Source organism: Echiichthys vipera, assembly GCF_963691815.1.
Source record: "Echiichthys vipera genome assembly, chromosome: 9".
Classification (NCBI taxonomy): Eukaryota; Metazoa; Chordata; class Actinopteri; order Perciformes; family Trachinidae; genus Echiichthys; species Echiichthys vipera.
This window is the reverse complement of record NC_139834.1, coordinates 3,994,405-4,013,864: the sequence shown is the minus strand read 5'-3', so window position 1 is coordinate 4,013,864 and position 19,460 is coordinate 3,994,405. Positions and strand designations below refer to the sequence as shown.

At 43.2% G+C, this 19,460-nt stretch overlaps 2 protein-coding genes across 2 annotated transcripts in view; one reads left to right on the top strand and one right to left on the bottom strand.

Annotated features, from left to right (window-relative positions):
* taf13 (TATA-box binding protein associated factor 13) overlaps nucleotides 1–19,460 on the bottom strand; it is a 329,277-nt gene that overhangs the window by 152,597 nt on the left and 157,220 nt on the right. The window lies entirely within an intron of this gene.
* The window catches only part of lama5 (laminin, alpha 5), a gene marked incomplete at both ends in the record, with an annotated part of 134,679 nt that overhangs the window by 96,732 nt on the left and 18,487 nt on the right, over nucleotides 1–19,460 (top strand). Inside the window, 24 exons of the mRNA XM_083920454.1 lie at nucleotides 348–501; nucleotides 1,217–1,380; nucleotides 1,611–1,719; nucleotides 3,621–3,718; nucleotides 3,803–4,016; nucleotides 4,539–4,665; nucleotides 4,796–4,935; nucleotides 5,940–6,055; nucleotides 6,263–6,474; nucleotides 6,595–6,796; nucleotides 8,393–8,537; nucleotides 8,954–9,094; nucleotides 10,151–10,312; nucleotides 11,820–11,927; nucleotides 12,019–12,102; nucleotides 14,625–14,855; nucleotides 14,954–15,067; nucleotides 15,153–15,283; nucleotides 16,284–16,364; nucleotides 16,973–17,187; nucleotides 17,330–17,430; nucleotides 17,581–17,764; nucleotides 18,867–19,007; nucleotides 19,208–19,359. Coding sequence (XP_083776580.1) covers nucleotides 348–501; nucleotides 1,217–1,380; nucleotides 1,611–1,719; nucleotides 3,621–3,718; nucleotides 3,803–4,016; nucleotides 4,539–4,665; nucleotides 4,796–4,935; nucleotides 5,940–6,055; nucleotides 6,263–6,474; nucleotides 6,595–6,796; nucleotides 8,393–8,537; nucleotides 8,954–9,094; nucleotides 10,151–10,312; nucleotides 11,820–11,927; nucleotides 12,019–12,102; nucleotides 14,625–14,855; nucleotides 14,954–15,067; nucleotides 15,153–15,283; nucleotides 16,284–16,364; nucleotides 16,973–17,187; nucleotides 17,330–17,430; nucleotides 17,581–17,764; nucleotides 18,867–19,007; nucleotides 19,208–19,359 — 3,526 coding nt within the window. The remainder of the gene's footprint in view (nucleotides 1–347; nucleotides 502–1,216; nucleotides 1,381–1,610; nucleotides 1,720–3,620; nucleotides 3,719–3,802; nucleotides 4,017–4,538; nucleotides 4,666–4,795; nucleotides 4,936–5,939; nucleotides 6,056–6,262; nucleotides 6,475–6,594; nucleotides 6,797–8,392; nucleotides 8,538–8,953; nucleotides 9,095–10,150; nucleotides 10,313–11,819; nucleotides 11,928–12,018; nucleotides 12,103–14,624; nucleotides 14,856–14,953; nucleotides 15,068–15,152; nucleotides 15,284–16,283; nucleotides 16,365–16,972; nucleotides 17,188–17,329; nucleotides 17,431–17,580; nucleotides 17,765–18,866; nucleotides 19,008–19,207; nucleotides 19,360–19,460) is intronic.

Sequence of the window (19,460 nt, the reverse complement as noted above, 5' to 3'; positions counted from 1 at the left end):
ATAGCATACTCTAGAAATAAATTGATATACAGTTTCATAAAACTGCAAAATGCAGATGTATGACTTATGTATGACACCCATCGACCAAGTTTCATATAAATCATGCCAATAGTTTTTCCGTAACCGTGCTGAAATACAAACAAACCGAACCAAAAGCATATTTCTTTATTATTGAACTATTCCTTAAACCAAAAACTAATTCTGAGCATAATTCTAGGTTTAGGTTCTGATCAGTTTCCTTTCTAAAAAAAACCTCCTTAGAGATGTGAAGAGCCTGACAACCTCCTCACCCTAAACCTCTCTCTCTCTCTCTCTCTCTCTCTCTCTCTCTCTCTTTGCCCGTCTAGCTGTCTGCAGTACAGATATCTGTCTCTGGACTCCTTCCCCTCCATCTCCAGTAATGATGCCAGCTGCCGCAATGACAACCACCTGCCGCGCCCCTGCCCGACTGAGAGGGTCACCCCACGCCACCCTGACATGGCCGTCTGCAGCGGCTACGATGTAAGAGAGAGGGGGAAGTCATTTTAGCCGCTCAGCTTTATGTTCATCTGTCCAAAAGTGTTACCGACACTAAGTCTCGGTCCCCACTGCTATGTTTTCGTTAAGAACGCGTATCTTTTTGCTACGTTTGCACCTCACCTCCACACCACTGCGCCACTTCTGAGCCCCTCAAACAGAGAAACGTTTCTCCTTTAGTCTGGACTCGCAGGGACGGAGAGGTCTTTTGTGATTTCATCCTTCCTGTGTGGGTTTTCTTTTTCTTTTCCATGGCTTCCTCCAGTGATGGATAAGCTGGTGGATCGATAAAAGCCAAAATGGAAACATTTGCCGCTGTTATGATTTGGCACTATAGTTCAATTGAATTGAAATTCAAAGGCACAGAACAATATTCGCACAGGGGCAAAGGGGGGAGAAAACAACTGAAATGTTATATTTCTATCAAGTTTTCTAGATAGTTTTTCACCGTTTGGATTGGCGCTCTCTTAATGACATCATCATGATCACCCTCTTCTTGTGCAATGGTTTAATGATTTTCTGACTGTAGAGTTGGTGCCACGCACCGCTCTTCTTAATGGACCAGCTCTTGATAAATGTATAAGGGTAGAGAATGGAAACAGGGATTATACAATTTATAAGTATGAGTAATTTAGTCTTTCTTTTGCCAATTTTCTCAAAATGTGGTCGTATGAGTTTTAATAATTGTTCTCTGGTACAGATCAGCGTGGAGCTGCGAGGGCGTCTGCCGTCTCCAGGTGATTACGTTCTGGTCGTGGAGTATTCCAGCGAGGAAGAAGTGCCGCAAACTCTGTCCGTGGCTGTGAACATGCCGGGAGCACGAACACACGAGCACCGCATCACCCTGCTGCACTGCAAATACAGGTCCCAGGAACATCTGTCCTCACATTCACTTCACATCCTCACTTTTCTGAGCAGGATCAAACCGGTGTGCCGTCCTTCAGAGGACACTGTGTTTGTTTTGTCTGCAGTCAAAACTCTGTGTGTTTGGATGTGTGGACTCAGCTGCTTCACAGTTTACTGTTACCGTCCGTGCTTTATGAAGTATGTCAACAGCTCTTAATGACCGTATGCGTTCGTCTGTGTTTGCATAGCTTCCTGTGTCGAGTCGTGGCCATCGACGGACAACACAGAGTGGCCGTCTTCTCTCTCCCCGCTGACACCGAAATCCAACTCATCTCCGACCGCGCCAGCTTCTTCCTGGTGAGTGCAGGGCGCCACATGGACGACCCGGAGTGCAATAATGATTTATCTTTGGTATCAAGTTGTTCTTTTTCCCTTTATTTTCCAAATGTAAGTTTCAGTTTCAGTTCATGTTAAAAATCTGTCACAAAATTCTTTTGCTGTCTCATCTGTTTAGACTTTTTTAGTAGCTCATTTATACAACAAAATATTCCGGGAAAATTTGAGTAATACATTTACATGATAAAAACTTGGATATTCCCCACATTTAGTTGTTGATGCCCAAAAGCTATGAGCTCATCCAAAGGGCTAAAATCAGGAGTACCGTAATTTCCGGACTATAAAGCGCACCTGACTATAAGCCGAACCCGCTAAATTTAGGGTAAAATACAGATTGCTCCATATAAAAGCCGCACCCGACTATAAACCGCAGGCGTTTTGATGTGTAATTACCGTAGTATAAAGGGGTTCCTGCTACCACGGAGGGGATTGTCGGGACAGAGATGACTGTTTGGGAACGCAAAGCGTCCCATTTATTAACAATAAATCTTTCAATCATTCAATCAAACTTTCACATCTTTGACATGGCGAACAGCATTCGTGCAGAGTACAAATAATACAACGGTGCAAAGTAATACAAAGTGCTCGCCTGTAACACGGCAGTAAAAGTGCAGTCCCGCGGCCGTTTACGTTATCAAAATAACCAACCAGGTACGTGCAGCAGCTCTATTTCCTTCTTTGACAGCCAGATCGATTGCCTTTAACTTAAAAGCAGCATCATATGCACTTCTCCGTTTGTTTTCCATGTTGAGGGTGTTTGCATGAACACTTCCTTCGCGCAAACTGTCGCTGAAGCTCTCCTACTCTTTGTTTTGCTCTCGTTACCTGGCGCCAGATGTCTGCCTCGGTCTCGCGCATCCTCGGTAGTGCGCGCCCCTGGTTACCGTAAGCCGTAGAAAAGCTGCACCGTTGAATAAGCCGCAGGGACCAGAACGAGGGAAAAAAGTAGCGGCTTATAGTCCGGAAATTACGTATTTCCTTTTTGATGAGGTGGTCCCCTGCAGGCAGAACACAGCTGCTTCACAGCGGCGCTAGCGTTGTGATGAGGTGGCTCAACCTTGAATTTCTGATTTCTTTCTTGCAAATTTATGGCTTTAATTATTTATTTTTTTACTCAGTAATGAACTACTTTAATCATGTAAATTTGTGACTAAATCTTAAAGGTTTTTTTTCATACATTTACGACATAAAACTCGAGTTTTCTCTCAGAATATTCCCCCTCTCTCCTGTGCGCCGTATTTTATTTTGTTTATACATCTATCAGAATATAAATGAATCAAAGGGTTGATTTAAGTGATCAATGATCTGATAACCTCACCTCAGTAAACCAAAATAATCTCTTTAACACCGACCTAGCCTCCTTTAAATGGAAGTCGCAAAGATTTGGTCAATCTGACATCCTTCTGAATCCCCCCAGGATTTCATTTTATATATTTCTTCCCCTCTTTCTTCCTCTTTTTAATTATTATATTCTGTCTTTAATCTTTTTAAAAAATAAAAATGGATAATTTCATCTGTTAAAAATATCTTTCAAACCTTTTTTTTCTAAACATGTGTGACAACTCATTCTTTACAGTATTTTTGTTGTTTTGTTGAATGATATTTTTTATATATTTGCATCAGAAATCACTTCTTTCACTCCCGTAATATTTTCAGTTGAGTATTTAACTTTAAACCCCAATAAAAAGAGTAAAACTAAATAAATAAATAATCTATTTAAAAGCACACGTTTTGCAGAATTTGAATGTCTAATTAGTAGATTTTTGATGTATTACTTTATCAACCATCCAAACAAACATTAATTACCTTCCTGTTGTTTGACCAATCTTGTGTTTAAAACCTGTTTTCTTCACTGTCCCCAGCACAAAGTGTACCTGGTGCCTAAAGAGCAGTTCACCATGGAGTACGTCGAGCCTAAAGTCCACTGCATCAGCACTCATGGACAGTTCTCCCCCGACAGGTGAAGTCTCACATAATACCTGTTGTAAATATACACATACTTTAAAAAAAAACAACAACTTTCTAACCCATCTTCCTCCTGTAGTTCCTCCTGCGTCCCCTCACGCTTCCAGACTCCGTCAGACTCACTGGTCCTGAAGGAGGGGCAGAGCTCCTCCATGCAGGAGCCCGTCCTGGCCTTCCCTGCAGCAGCTCCCCCTCTGCCCTTCCACCAGAGAGATGAGTCGGCCTGGACGGGCGGAGACAGACCGCCACACGGAGCTGATAACAGCGACCACATCAGGCTGGATTCACTGCAGGTACGGATGCCGATGCACATATTAATGAACGTGACGGACTATTTCATTTGAATCTCTTTGGCAGCAGGCTCACTGTAGTTGTGTTTGGAGTGACATTCCATGATTTTGTGGCTATTTTAATATTTGAAACCCTCCAACAGACTATAGAGTATATTAAGTTGTTAAAATGAGTTGGACTTGGACCAGCTGCTCTAAGGAACCTGAAGGTGAAATGTCTAAAATGACTGTCGTGCTCTTGGATCAGGAGAGCACATGAAATCCGAGCCACATGAAGGAAATGAGTCCAGCATGCAAAGGTTTATGGGTATCAAGAACACAGATGTTAAACTCAAATCTGGACTGATATCCAAAAGTTTTCCTAAAGGTGTTCTTATCTGGTATGAACACCTCAAGAGGAGCTTCAGTTACAGAAATAAGGAACGGATTGATTTTAGCGGGATGACTCGTAACTAAACCTGACATCTAAAAATCACAACCTTTAATCTTTGTCTCTTTTTTCATCTGTTCCTCCATGTTACCCAGAATGCAGCGGTGTACTCGACACGTGTCCATGCTCTGGGGCGTTATGTCTTCATCCTCCACTACCACCAGCCTCTCCACCCCGACTATCCTGTACAGGTCTACATCAACGGGGGACGGATCTGGCAGGGTAAGGGCTCCTGCTGTATGCTGACGACACTGTGTGCTTTGTTAGTAAAAGTGAAATCAAAGCAATAAATGAATAATTATAAGTGCCGTTAAACCAAGATCATTTCCTCGCATCTCTCTGCATGCATCAGGCCACGCCAACGCCTCCTTCTGTCCCCACGCCTACGGCTGCCGTAACGTCCTGGTCTCTGAGAATCAGATCATTCTGGACGTGACGGACCATGAGGTCTTCCTCACGGTGCAGATACCTGCTGGCAGGACGCTGTGGCTGGTGAGTTTTTTCTGTTTTTCTTTCTGTCTCTGTGAGTCTCTTTTTACAAAAATATGTTTAGGTTTTCCTTTCCAGTCTTCCGCCTTTTCCACCCTCTTCCTTCTTCCATTTTCTTATTATTGACAATTAAAGCACCACATTCTCATGCACTATTAGTATTTATTACACAGCTTTGTTAAATACTCCATTCTGATTGGCCAATCACAGCATTCAGTGCAGTTCTAATCTCGAGGACCACGTCCATCACTCTGCATACAGAAGTCTGTATAATTTAACATTGTTTATGCAGTGAAATCAATATTTTGGTCGAATTTAGATTCTTTTAGTAAGTAGCTGTGTAAAAATGTCCAGGTCGGCATCCTGCATCACCTCATCTGGATTTGTAATTCCCATTCTCAATTCCCAAGCTATTAATTTAAAGGTAGACACATTTTATAGCTGATGATTCGACTCCATGACGGATGTTTTTATATATATACCCAGTACTGGGTATAGGTACGCGTCCCTACAACATAAAAAATCTGTGTATGTCAGGCATATAAAAGTTATTTACGCCCTGCGTTGGTTCTACGGAGCCAGTTGAGGTGGTTCAGGATCATCTGGTAAGGATGAACCCTGGGCGCCTCCCTAGGGAGGTGTTCCATGCACGTCCAGCTGGGAGGAGGCCTCTGGAAAGACCCAGGACCAGGTGGAGAGATTAGATCTCCACACTGGCCTGGGAACGCCTCAGGATCCCCCAGTTAGAGCTGGTTAATGTGGCCCGGGAAAGGGAAGTCTGGGCTCCCCTGCTAAAGCTGCTGCCCCCGCGACCCGAGCCCGGATAAGAGGCTGAAGATGAGATGAGATGAGATGAGATGAGATATCGTTACAGCCTTGCTATTTGTGTTAATCTTAAATAGGAAGAGACAAAAAGTTTGTGTTTGTGAAATATAAGTAGAAAGTATAAAAACAAAAAAAGAACCTTCTGCCTCTCCCCCCCCCCCCCCCCCCCCGTGTCTCTACAGGACTATGTGCTGGTTGTGCCTGAGACGAGCTACAGCTCCAGCTACCTGAACGAGGAACCTCTGGATAAATCCTACGACTTCATCAGCAACTGTGGCCAAAACAGCTTCTTCATCAAGTCAGTGTCTCAGCACTTTGCATTACGTTTTCTAGAGCAAAGAAAAAAAGACTATAAGATGTTGTAGTTGTAATGCTTTCCTCAGCCAGTGAAAGTTATTATACTGTGTTTTGGTTTATTTCCTGTGTGTTGTAGTGAAAATGCAGCGTCCACATACAGCATGTTAATGATAGACTCCTCCTCTGTCCTCCTCTTCCTCCCCTCCAGTCCTTCCACCGCCTCTCCGTTCTGCCTCAGCTCAGCTGTGTCTCTGTCGGCCTTCTTCAACAACGGGGCGATGCCCTGCGCCTGCCACGAAGTCGGAGCTGAGAGCGACACCTGCGAGCCGTTCGGCGGTCAGTGCCGCTGCAGGCCCAACGTGATCGGCCGAGACTGCTCCATGTGCGCCACGGGCTTCTGGGGATTCCCCAACTGCAGACGTGAGTGTCTGATACACCGACTGTCAGAGAATCAGCTATAATATAATTATAATAACTTTATTTATATATTATTTTTATCTTCCTGTGACTAACTCTCCCTCCTCGTCTTCCCTCCTGCAGCCTGTAACTGCGGTACGAGGTTATGTGAGCCAGTGACGGGCGACTGTATCTGCCCTCCGAGGACTGTGCTCCCAGAATGCACCGTGTGCGAGCCCCAGACATTCGGCTGTCATCCGGTGGTCGGGTGTGAGGTCTGCAACTGCTCCCGGCCTGGTGTCCTGTCCCCCGACGTGAACTGTGACACGCTCAGCGGGCAGTGCAGGTACAACAAGACGGGACAGATGAAACAGTGATTGATTATTGCTGATATTTTTATCATATTTGCCTCTGGAACATTGTTTTTGGCAGATCGAGTTAGTTTTGGGTCCGTTATCCGGAGCAACTTTCTCCTCATTTCCTCTGATTTTCTTCAGCACTTCTCCACTCTGTGAGAGATTTGGGCTTCAGCAAGTTTAACACTCAAATGTCAAGCCTCTGTTTGGAAATGCCTTAAAAAGGCGTTAATTTCTGTCCCGCTGTAGCTCCTGACAGGATCTTGGCTCTGACTCTCTCACTGGGTTGAAGTCTGTGTGTTGGCCAGCTGAACTTGCCAACTCTGGTCTTGTGTTCTGTGGAAGCTGCAGGTTTTAAAACTTTGCTCTCTGGCTCTCCTCGGGTCTGTCTGTCCTCGTCCTTATCCGCCCGCCTGCCTCTGTTATTCCCCCTTCAGTCTCTATATCAGGATGATGGACCCCATTTGTCACTAGACAGTCAGCATTTATGTTCACAACTGCGACGAATGTTCTGTTACTCTCTGCTGGGAAAACTCCATCCTTATTCTCCTTTTACTAGATCTCACTGCTGCTTCCATCACTGTGAGGGTACGACACTGAGTCTTTATCCCCACTGCTATGTTTTCATTAAGAACACATATCCTTTTGCTACGTTTACACCTCACCTCCACACCACTGCGGCACTTCTGAGCCCCTAAAACAGAGAAACGTTTCTCCTTTAGTCTGGACTCGCAGGGACGGACGGAGAGGTCTTTTGTGATTTCATCCTTCCTGTGTGGGTTTTCTATCTCTTTTCCATGGCTTCCTCCAGTGATGGATAAGCTGGTGGATCGATAAAAGCCAAAATGGAAACATTTGCCGCCAAAGCCACAGAACAATATTCGCACAGGGGCAAAGGGGGAAGAAAACAACTGAAATGTCATATTTCTATCAAGTTTTTCTAGATAGTTTTTCACCGTTTGGATTGGCGCTCTCTTAATGACATCATCATGATCACCCTCTTCTTCTGCAATGGTTTAATGACTTTCTGACTGGAGAGTTGGGGCCACGCACCGCTCTTCTTAATGGACCGGCTCCTAATAAATGTATAAGGGTAGAGAATGGAAACAGTCATTACACAATTTATAAGAGTAATTGGCTCTTTCTTTTGCCAATTTTCTCATTTTATTAGGTTTGAATGTTCAGATTCATTTGGATGGAAACCCGGCTTCTGTCTGTTTTTGCTGTCAGCACTTCTGTCACTGCTTCCCTCTGAGGAATTCATGATATCTTAAATCACTTATCTTCCAGACACACGGTGGAATGTGTCAGCCTTGTCCGGACAAGACAAGGATGCAAAGCTAAAAATGTTTCCCTGCCTAAAGGCGTCTGCCAGTGTATCCTAACAAGCCAACATGATTACGATAACCAGTGATTTGTGAAGGAGAATTTGGACCAATAAACATCTCCTCTCCTGCAGGAGTGGAATATTACTTCAGAGCATCAAACTAAAAGAAGATCAAACGTCAAAATTTAGAGACGGAGAAATAGATTTACATTACTTTACTCAAACATTCATTAAAACCATTTTTAATTCTTTTTCTCAGGTGTAAGAACAATGTCGTCGGCCGTCAGTGTGACCGCTGCTCTCCCGGTTTCTATGGTTACCCCAACTGCAGGCCTTGTGACTGCAACGAGGCAGGAACTGAAGAGGAAGTGTGTCAGTCCTTCACGGGACAGTGTCTCTGCAAGGTGGGGTAACACTGACACACACACACGCACACGCACATGCACACGCACACACACAAACACTCACACGCACACACACGCACACACACACTCATGCACACACACACGCACACACACACATGCACACACACACACTCACGCACACACACTCACGCACACACACACACACACATGCACACACACACGCACACACACTCACGCACACACACTCATGCACACACACACGCACACACACACATGCACACACACACGCACACACACTCACGCACACACACTCACGCACACACACGCACACACACTCACGCACACACACACACACACACACACGCACATACACACACGCACACACACACACACACACACACACACACACACACAGGACGTGTGTTCTAAACTGCGTGTTTCTCCTCCACCTGCAGGAGAATGTTCAGGGTTCCCGGTGCGATCAGTGCAGAGTGGGCACGTTCCACCTGGACCCGACCAACCCCAAAGGCTGCACCAGCTGCTTCTGCTTCGGAGCCACTGACCGCTGTCGCAGCTCCGAGAAGAGACGCACCGAGGTACTCGTGTTCGTCACTTTAAACTTCACAGTGTCACCTTTATGCTGAGCTTGCTGCAGCAGGATGTCATGAAAAGCCATAAGATGTTAATTTTGGTCATTATGCAGGTAACGGAGAAAAACTTGATTTTAACTCCACACATTAGAGATTATAAAGGACTACAGTTACAATGTGGTACTGTGCATCAAATGGTGATGTTTATGTTTTAAACTGTACACAGCCCCTTAAAAATACAACCAAATCAATAATATAATAAATTGCTTGGATCAAAAAGCTTGGGACAGAATCATTCCTTTAAAATGATGTTTCAATAATTTGTTTAAAGTAATCATGTAGTTCGCCTACAGTGAACATTTGGGGTATTTTCATACTATGGTATGGTTTATGAATACGTCTGTTCTTAAGTTTGGCATTGATGCCATTTTTTTTCAGGCCTGTTGACACATTTAGAAATGCACTGAAAAGTAAACAGCATAATACTGTTTTAGGCTCTTTAGCCTTATTATAGTTTATTAATATTTTATATACAGTACTGTATTATCATGTATAGTAGTATTGTATTATTTTGTATTTTATAACTTACTGTATTTATATCGTGTATTGTATAACTTGTAAATAGAGAATTTGTCTGTTTCTTTACTTAACTCTATGTCATAAATGCAAAAATGAAAAATCATTTGTTCGTTATAATCATCCGCTTCTAGTAATCAATTGCAGCCATTGATGCTATTCTATTAGCGGACGCAGATGATGTTCCCAATTAATCAGTTAGTAGTTTTTTCTATAAAACGGCAGAAATGTGATTTTCCCAGAGCCCAAGGTGAAAATATTACATTAACATTGATATAAAACAGGGAAAAACAGGGAAAAAATGAAACAACTATCAAAATAGGTGATCATTATTCTGTTGTTTTGCTTTGGAGCTGTTCTTATTCTCTATTATTGGTCATGTTAAAATGTTTCCGACCACCAGGTATCGCAGAAACAAACATTTTGTTGAATGAAAGTGTTGAAGGACAGTTCCTCTCATTGTCTTTAATGGTTTTTCTCCTGAAGGTGATGAACATGGAGGGCTGGGTGTTGCTGGGAGCCGACAGACAGGAAGTACCGGTCTCAGTGTATCCAGGTCAGGACCTCGTGGAGGCCGACCTCAGCGACGTACCCGACGTCTACCAGGACCTCCACTGGCACGCACCCAAGACTTACCTGGGAGACAAGGTGGAGTTCATTCAGAATGCTTTATCCACCCCTTAAGTTCAAGTTACTCAGTACCAGGAGGTAGAGTTTGATGCAGTACATTTAACACGTACGGGAAAAACACATAGAGGCACACATCATCCAACTTAAGACAGGGGAAATTTAAAAAAGCTAATTAAAAAGGTCCAGAGGTACCTTAACCAGGTCATGTTAATATCTATCATATATAATCAGAATTAGTTCACTTTTAATTGTGCTACTGAATCAGATACGTATCAGATTCTTTTGAGTGCGACCACAATCTGAACAGCCAGGTCACATTTAATGGGACTTTGACCTCATTCTGATCCGTGCTGCACTGTTTTATAAATGAATGATAAATAAAGTTGATTGAAAAAAAAAAGTGTGCCACAGACGGGAGCCAGGAACAGAATCTAAACAAACATGGAGGACAGCAGTGAAGCAGGCGGCCAATGGAGGGAGAGGGAAGGGTTAGCCATAAAGTCCTACAATACCGTTTCTATGTTCTCTTCCGTAAACACCGTTGTGGTGTGATGTCATCAATGATCAACTGTGCATGTGGGTCACTTCAGGAGCGTGAGCTGTTCACACAGCAATCTGACACATTTAAAAACGTAATGTGAACAGACAGACAAAGAATGGGACTTGAACAATAAATGGGAATTGTGCATGAAGACCTGCAGTGTGAACGGAGCCTTAGAGGTGCTGCAGGGTTTGCTCACTTTAGACAAAACCAGGCCAGCTGTTTCCCTCTGTTTCCAGTCTTTATGCTAAGCTAATTTCTTGGCTCCAAACCTTTCTCCTTTATTAAGATGATCATTTTACAGACAGTACAAGCTGCTAATGAAGCGAGACTTTGGAACCGTTTCTTCCTCTGCCCCATCACTCCTTCATGTTGATGCATGACTTCTACATCATTGTTTTCAAATGCGTAACTGTCATAAAAACATGCCGGCACAAATGAAAGGAAACCGATACAACATCACTACCTCTGGTGTGATATCACTTAAGACATGAGAGACACAGCCTGGGGTTAGCTCACGACACACACGCCTACAGTGTACACACAGAATGATCCCACATGATGATCCAGAGGCTCAGAGTGAGGTGTTCAGATACAGATCAGTGCTTCGTCTAGACATTTGAATCGTTTGATTCCACCGGCATCGGTGTGTGCGGGCCGATGGTTCGATTAAATCCCAGACTGAGTCCTGTTACGCCCACATAAACCGGCTTCAGATGTCAGCTTTGCCAAAACCTGCATTGTTACCATGGGAGCAAAGGCGTTCTGTCTTTCACAGGCCTTGGATCTTGTTTCTGTTCAACCGTCTGAATGTAATCCATTGTTGTCTGGATTAAGATGCAATAGCATGAGATTAAAGCTCTGTCTGCCCTTTCCTGTCTTTGTTAGTCAGTAAGTCTCTCGTCGTCTTTACTTCCTTCAGGTTTGATTTTTTTTTAAAATCTGAATATTTCCTAAAACTTCCATCCACCCCTGTTTCCCCAGGTCTCATCCTACGGAGGTTATCTGAGGTATCGTCTCCACACTCAGACTATGAGGGGCGACGTGCTGTCTCTGCCTGCAGAAGCATCCAGGCCCGACATCATTCTCAAGGTGCAAAACATAAACTTAAACACACACATGAATATCACCGTTACCTTCTTCACGCAAACATATACAAACAGCCTATCTGTTCCTCCTGCAGGGTAACCAGATGACCCTGGTGTTCATGGAGAGAGAGTACTCGTCACCTGAGGAGCCTCACCTGGGAATAGTCCACATGGTCGAGGTAAAGTCGCTCTCACACGCCGTCATGGGTCATTAAAGCTGCACAAGAGAGAGGAGATTTATGTGCACAACACACACACACACACACACACACACACACACACAGACACACAGACAGGCAGCAGCATGTCAGATTTGACTTGTTTCCAAAATATAGTTGTCAGACGTTTTAGTTATTACCAGAGGCAAGTCTCTTTTTTCCCTGAGATGCAAACAGAGATTTAGTTTAGTGACCTCAGGTGATTGAAACATTACGTCTCCCGCTTGCATCCAGTGCTGCTCATATGCACTATAAATGAATATAGTACAGTTGACGTTATGTAGTCCTGTGAACTCCTCATTCATTCCTCCTCTGGGATAGTGAACGATGTTACTATCACGGCACATTTTAGCAGCTGCTTTATATTTAGTGCTTAATAAAAATGCTTATTAGTTTATCACATTTTAGTCATTTTTAGTCTTCATAGTTTTAGTTGACGAAAAAGTCGTTAAAGTTTAATCAACTTATAGTTAAAATGTTTGCTGTCTCAATTGTCTTATCCCTATGACAGCGTATTAGTGCCAAATATGACAAATAAATAAGGGGGGGGGGGGGCGTCCGAGTGGGTTGTATTTCAAGAAAAAAGTTGCAGAAATATAGTGTTTTGTTTTACATTGCAATATTATACATGATGTCATCAGACCTTGTCATTTTTTCCAAACTTTAAAACACAGTATTTTTAGAAGCAATTTAGTTACAACAAGGAATGTAAAACAAGACACTATATATATATTTTTTTCATTAATCTGCAACTTTTTTCTCGATTTATTAGCCCCATCTCCCAGGTCCGTCAACTTTTTTGATTCCATACGTGGCCCTAATATGCCGTCAGATATTCCTGTGTCACATATCCTGTCGGATTAAATTGAGCAGTTAATGACATCTAGCATCAGCTGGAGTTCACAGGCGGTGCACTGCTGCAGAGTGAATAACTCCTCATAGGCATGATTAAAAAAAGCTCTTTGATGAATCTGTTTGTCTATTATTAGGCAAGGCAAGGCAAGGCAGCTTTATTTGTATAGCACTTTTCATACACAAGGCAGACTCAAAGTGCTTCACAGCACAACATGTCATGAATTCAAATGCATTACAGGAAGACAAAGAGAATAAAAACACAGACAATAATCAAAACAGTGCGGACGTTAAAAGTGCGAAGGTTTAGCAGAAAGCTAAGGTGAACATAAAAGTGTTCAGTCTAGTTTTAAAAGTGGTCAGAGTGGGTGAAAGTCTCACATCTTCAGGAAGTTTATTCCAGCTGTTTGTTGCATAATGACTGAAAGATGCTTTCCCTTGATTTGAGTTTACTCTGCGAACCACAGAGGATCTTAGTGATCTAGAAGGCTTATGTAGTGGGAGCATATCAGTGATATACCTCGGCCCTAGACCATGAAGTGATTTATATGTGAGCAGGAGGATTTTGAAATCAATTCTCTGACGTACAGGAAGCCAGTGTAATGATTTAAGAATTGGTGTAATGTGCTCACATTTTCTGGTCTTTGTTGAACTCTAGCAGCAGCGTTCTGAACGAGCTGTAGCTGCCCGACAGTTTTTTTGGGAAGACCTGCAAGGAGACCGTTACAGTAGTCGAGCCTACTGGTTATAAAGGCATGGACAAGTGTTTCTAAGTCTTGAGCTGACATGAGCCCTCTAAGTCTTGTTACATTTTTAAGGTGATAGTAGGCCGATTTTGTTACTGATTTGATGTGACTGTCGAAATGTAAATCAGAATCCATAATAACCCCAAGATTTCTGGCTTTATTTGAGGTTTTCAGGGACAGTGATTGAAGGTGTTGGATGACTTTAGACCTTTCTTTCTTAGAATTTACAAAGTTACATAACAAGATCACTGCCGTTAAAAAGTAACTTGCTGCGTTCCGCGTTCCTGAGAAAAGTCATTAGAGCACTTCTGTGTCACCAACAGTCACCACAACTAAAATCAATACAAACTTGTTTTTATGTTTACTTAAAAACATAACTTTAACTTACTTCATAAGTGAGTTAACAGGCTCTCATTTTTATCTTCTCTCATCAGTATAACAATACGTCCTACACATGCAAGAGACAAAATAAGTGAATTCTGCTTTTTTTCCTCTCATCGGTGGAATAATATACACATTAGTACAAATGAGTAAAAACAGTGAATTTCCATTATCAGTGCAATCACGAGTGACTTGAAATGGACTGCAGTTTACGTCAGTTTTTCCTCTTAATGTAACATAAATTTGGCCTTTAGGTGTAGGTAACACAGACAGTGTTTTTGCAGGTGCAGTTAACATCATTGTGTAGTTATCAACAACAACATCTGGAATAAAACACTATTTAAATGAAGCGCATACTTGCATATTTATTTACTTATCATTCTCCTCCTTATTGTCTTTGTCATTCGCTGTCCAGAAGCTGTGGCTGTCCACTTACTTGTGTAACGTTGCCCTATGCCTGTGGGGCCTCATCTTTGTCCCTCTCCCTCCTTTCTCTCCTCTCAGGGAAGTTTCCGTCACGCTCAGACCGGTAACTCCGTGTCTCGGGAGGAGCTGATGATGGTACTGGTCGGTCTGGACTCTCTGCAGATCCGGGCACTGCACTCCCAGTCGGCCCACTCCGTGTCTCTACGGGGTGCCGTGCTGGAGGCCGCAGAGGCCCTGCCCGTTGGTCGTCACGCCAACAACGTGGAGATCTGCATGTGTCCAGCCAATTACCTGGGAGACTCGTGTCAGGTAAGGGAGCACAGAGGTTGTTTTTTTGTTTTTTTTTATTGTGAGTGAGCGTATCTGTGTGAAGATCTTTAAATGATTCTCTCCTCTCCTCTCCATAGAAATGTGCTCCAGGTTACTACAGAGACACTATCGGCCTGTTCCTGGGGAAATGCGTTCCCTGTAGCTGTAACGGGCACTCTGACCGCTGTCTGGACGGATCTGGAATCTGTCTGGTGAGGACACAAACCTTTCTGTTCCTTCTTGACGTCTTTCTTCAGCATTGTTTTACTCATTATCTGTCTTGTCTCCGTCTTTCAGGACTGTCAGCACAACACAGCCGGGGACCACTGTGAGAATTGCCAGGGGGGTTTCCTTGGCAACAACACTCTTGATGGACAGGCGGTGTCGTGCTCCAGTTGTCCCTGCCCACTGAGGGTCCCATCCAACAAGTCAGGACATTTTACTCACTTTCTCCACTCTTTTTACTTTATAATGTATACAAACTGTATAATAAAGATGGACGTAGCTTCTGAAAGTCAAGTCCATGCTGAAGTGTTTGAAAGCTGCATTCTCTCTAATGTCCAGCAGGAGGAGACTCCACTTAAAGCTGCATTTTCTCTAATGTCCAGCAGGAGGTGACTCCACTTAAAGCTGCATTCTCTCTAATGTCCAGCAGGAGGTGACTCCACTTAAAGCTGCATTATTTCTAATGTCCAGCAGGAGGAGACTCCACTTAAAGCTGCATTCTCTCTAATGTCCAGCAGGAGGAGACTCCACTTAAAGCTGCATTATTTCTAATGTCCAGCAGGAGGAGACTCCACTTAAAGCTGCAAACTCTCTAATGTCCAGCAGGAGGAGACTCCACTTAAAGCTGCATTCTCTCTAATGTCCAGCAGGAGGAGACTCCACTTAAAGCTGCATTCTCTCTAATGTCCAGCAGGAGGAGACTCCTCTGGCTCCATAAAGAAGTGTGATTGTATAGAAGTCAATGAGAAAATGAGCCTAAACTTCCCTCTTGATTTATTCCCTCAGTAAACATTTTCTTAATGAGTTCATGTCTCAATCTCTAGTTTCAAGTTTTCTTAAATACAGCATGATGTTCATTTAGTACATTATGCAACAAAGCCAACGTTAGCTAGCTAGCATTAGCTTCTAACTTAAGTGAAACAGGCAATTTTGGCACATACAAGATGGCGACAGCCGAAAAGCCGCGGGTGGTGTCTAGATGGTAAGCCACGATTAGCAAAAGTCTCATGAGAAGGCATTGAAGTCTAGACACGACAATCTCCTGACTTCAAAACAGTTTTGCACAAACTAATGGTGATGTCACAGTAGCTTTGTCCATCTCTCATATACGATTACTTGATTACTTTGATATGATTACTTTCCTCTTTTCTCATGTCATCATATATTGTTATAATAACGCCTTGTCTTTGTCTGTGTGTGTAGCTTTGCAGAAGGCTGCGTGCAGAAAACAGACAGGATGCAATGTCTGTGTATGCCGGGTTACGCTGGACCACACTGTGAAAGGTAAAAACCTACCAAGTTTAATACCTTTCTTTTTTTAACAGTACATAAGCAAGAACAATATTTGGGGGATTTTCTGGGGGCGGTCGGGGGCTGAGTGCCCCATGTAAAGAGGCTGAAGGTCCTCAAGGCTCCTCCCCCTCTCTCTCTCCTCCCATTTCCTGTCTGTCCTATATGATAGAAGGCTTAAAAAATTGACAAAAAAATAAAATAAAACTAAAAAAGAAAGTGGGGTTATATGAGGTTCCTGATTTCTTTGACTGAAGCTTTTGTCTATGCTCTTTTAAAAACCACCAGACTCCATTGACAAAAACTTAATTTTACCTCCCAAAGCGCAGGAGTTGCTGGTAAAATTACTGTTTTTGTCAATGGAGTCTGGTGGTTTTGATGAGATCATAGATGGATAAAACGGCTTCAGTTCTCCGTTGGACGTCGCTGTCAGCGGCGGGCTGACTGCCATCCACTGAAAATGACACACTGACTATGGAAGAGTACCTCATACAACCACACTTTAACTATCCAAACTATCCCTTAAAGGAAGATGAATGAAAACCGACATGAACACCATTTGCTGCAGATACATGTCATTAAAAACGGGCCTCTCAACACAGGTGCGCCCCCGGTCACTACGGGAACCCCATGGTGCTGGGCAGCAGGTGCCAGCTGTGCCATTGCCACGGCAACACAGACCCCAACATGCTGTTCACAGACTGTCACCCACTGACCGGCGAGTGCCTCAGCTGCATGCACAACACAGCCGGACCTCACTGTGACATCTGCGCTCCTGGTCATTACGGAGACGCCATCGACGCCAAAAACTGCACCAGTGAGTTCAACTTTGTTTGACCAAAGTTTATGGCAGGGGTGTGTTAGGCTGTTGAATTTGTAGTAAGAAACCAGGAATTAGGACGCGCTTATTAAAGTTGTATCAGCAAATTAAAAAGATTTGTGTGTTTTCTTTAATCCAGAATGTAACTGCTCGCCATGTGGCACCGAGTCCTGTGACACTCACACTGGACAGTGTCGCTGTAGAGCTGGAGTCACCGGGCCGCGCTGTGACCGCTGTGAGGTAAGAGCTTTTCTAAAGTATACATTATTATACATCTATATCTAATATTGTTTATGGATCTAGTTAAAACTCCTCAATGAACCTTTCCCTTGTGAAAGAAGTGGGATGTAACGCGAGTGACTCTCCACTTCTATCCGTTTTTCCTGTCAGGACGGCTCGTTTGGCTTCGACTCGTGCTCCGGCTGTCGTCAGTGCGACTGCAACGCCTCGGCGGCTCTCGTCCAGCCGTGTGACCCCGAGAGCGGTCAGTGCGCCTGTCAGCCCGGAGTCAACGGGCCCAACTGCAAACAGTGCGCTCCTGGATTCTGGGACTACGGATCCAACGGGTGCAAGAGTGAGTGCACGTGGGACGTACCGCCTGTATACAACAGCACTTATTGACTCTGCATACTTTCATTATGGGAAGTGGCCTCTGTACCACGTTGTTGTTGTAGTATTCTCTATGTAAAACTTCATACTCAGGTTATTCTGGTTTCTTTAAATATTTTCAAATTTTGTTACTGTTATCTGTTGATTTAGTCTGCAGCTGGACAGTATGAACATTTACAGCTCGACAGAAAGAAGTTGAAAACTGGATTAGAGCTGTGAAAGTAGCAGTTATGTTAGAAACAGCAGTATGAACAGCAGTTATATAAATAGTAGATTTAGTAGCTGGCAGTATCAATATTATTAGTAGATGTATCATGAAAAGTCATAGTTTAATATCATAATGGGGCCATTTTAGATGAGAAAGTCAACTTCACAAGAAAAAGACATTTCTGTGACATTCTCTGAGATTTAAGTCCCAATTTTTAAGAAAAACTCACAAATATACAGAAAAAAGAAACTTTAATATTCTCTGAGATTATAAAGTCACAACTTCTCAAGAAAAACTGAGAAAATCTCTGAGATTTATGTAACAAATGTATGAGAAATAAAACGTGAGTTTTCTTTTAGATTTCAGATGCGAATAAATAAGAACAAACTTTTGTCACAAACGAATGAGAAAAAACTCACAAATTTACAGGAAAATAACTTGAAAACTCTTTGAGATAATAAAGTCATAACTTTCAGAAAATAATCCATTTTAAATCACAAATTTACAAGAAAAAAACTTTCTTTTTCTTTCTTTGAAGTTGCAAAATTGAAAGAAAAACACATTTACACATATTTAAAGGGGGAAAAAATAAAATTCTCTGAGATTATTAAGTCATAACTTCACAAGAAAAATCTCAGCAATGTATATAAAAACAACTCTAATTTTCTACCCGAGTTTTTTCCTGTAAATGTAATCCCTTGCCCCGGCTCCATAACATTCCCTTGTATAGTTGTGATATCCGACTGTAGCTTTTGGTGTAGACTTGCAGGAGCTACTTTTATTTAATCACAGTGTGGATGCAAAACGTTTCTAATCAAATCCAACCCTCCTGCTCTGTTCAACACCTCCCTCCCTCCAGAGTGCAGCTGTAGAGGGGGACGCTGTGACCCCCGCTCAGGAGAGTGCCGCTGTCCTGACGGGATGACAGGGAAACAGTGCGACATCTGCTCGCACAAATACAACGTACCTGTGGACCACCAACAGGGCATGCACTGTGAATGTAAGTCACATATAAGGTGACGGCAAACGATACATTTATGTGATGAATTTAAGATACCAGAGAACATTTGTTAGTGTCCTACAATACCCTGAAGTGAAACTAACTGTGTGTGTGTGTGTGTGTGTGTGTGTGTGTGTGTGTGTGTGTGTGTGTGTGTGTGTGTGTGTGTGTGTGTGTTTGTGTGTTGTTATTCCTCGCAGTGTGTGACAGTTGCGTCATCGTCCTGCTGGAGGATCTGGAAAAGATGAACGACAACCTCCACTCTGCAGCCGGTCAGCTGAGCAGTCTCAACGCCAGCTCCATGGCCTGGGCTCAGCTGCACAACCTCAACAAGTCTGTGGAGGACATCGCTGTGAGTGCACACACACACACACACACACACACACACACACACACACACACACACACATACACACAGGCTGTAAGAGTGCTGCACTGTTGGTGTCATATCAC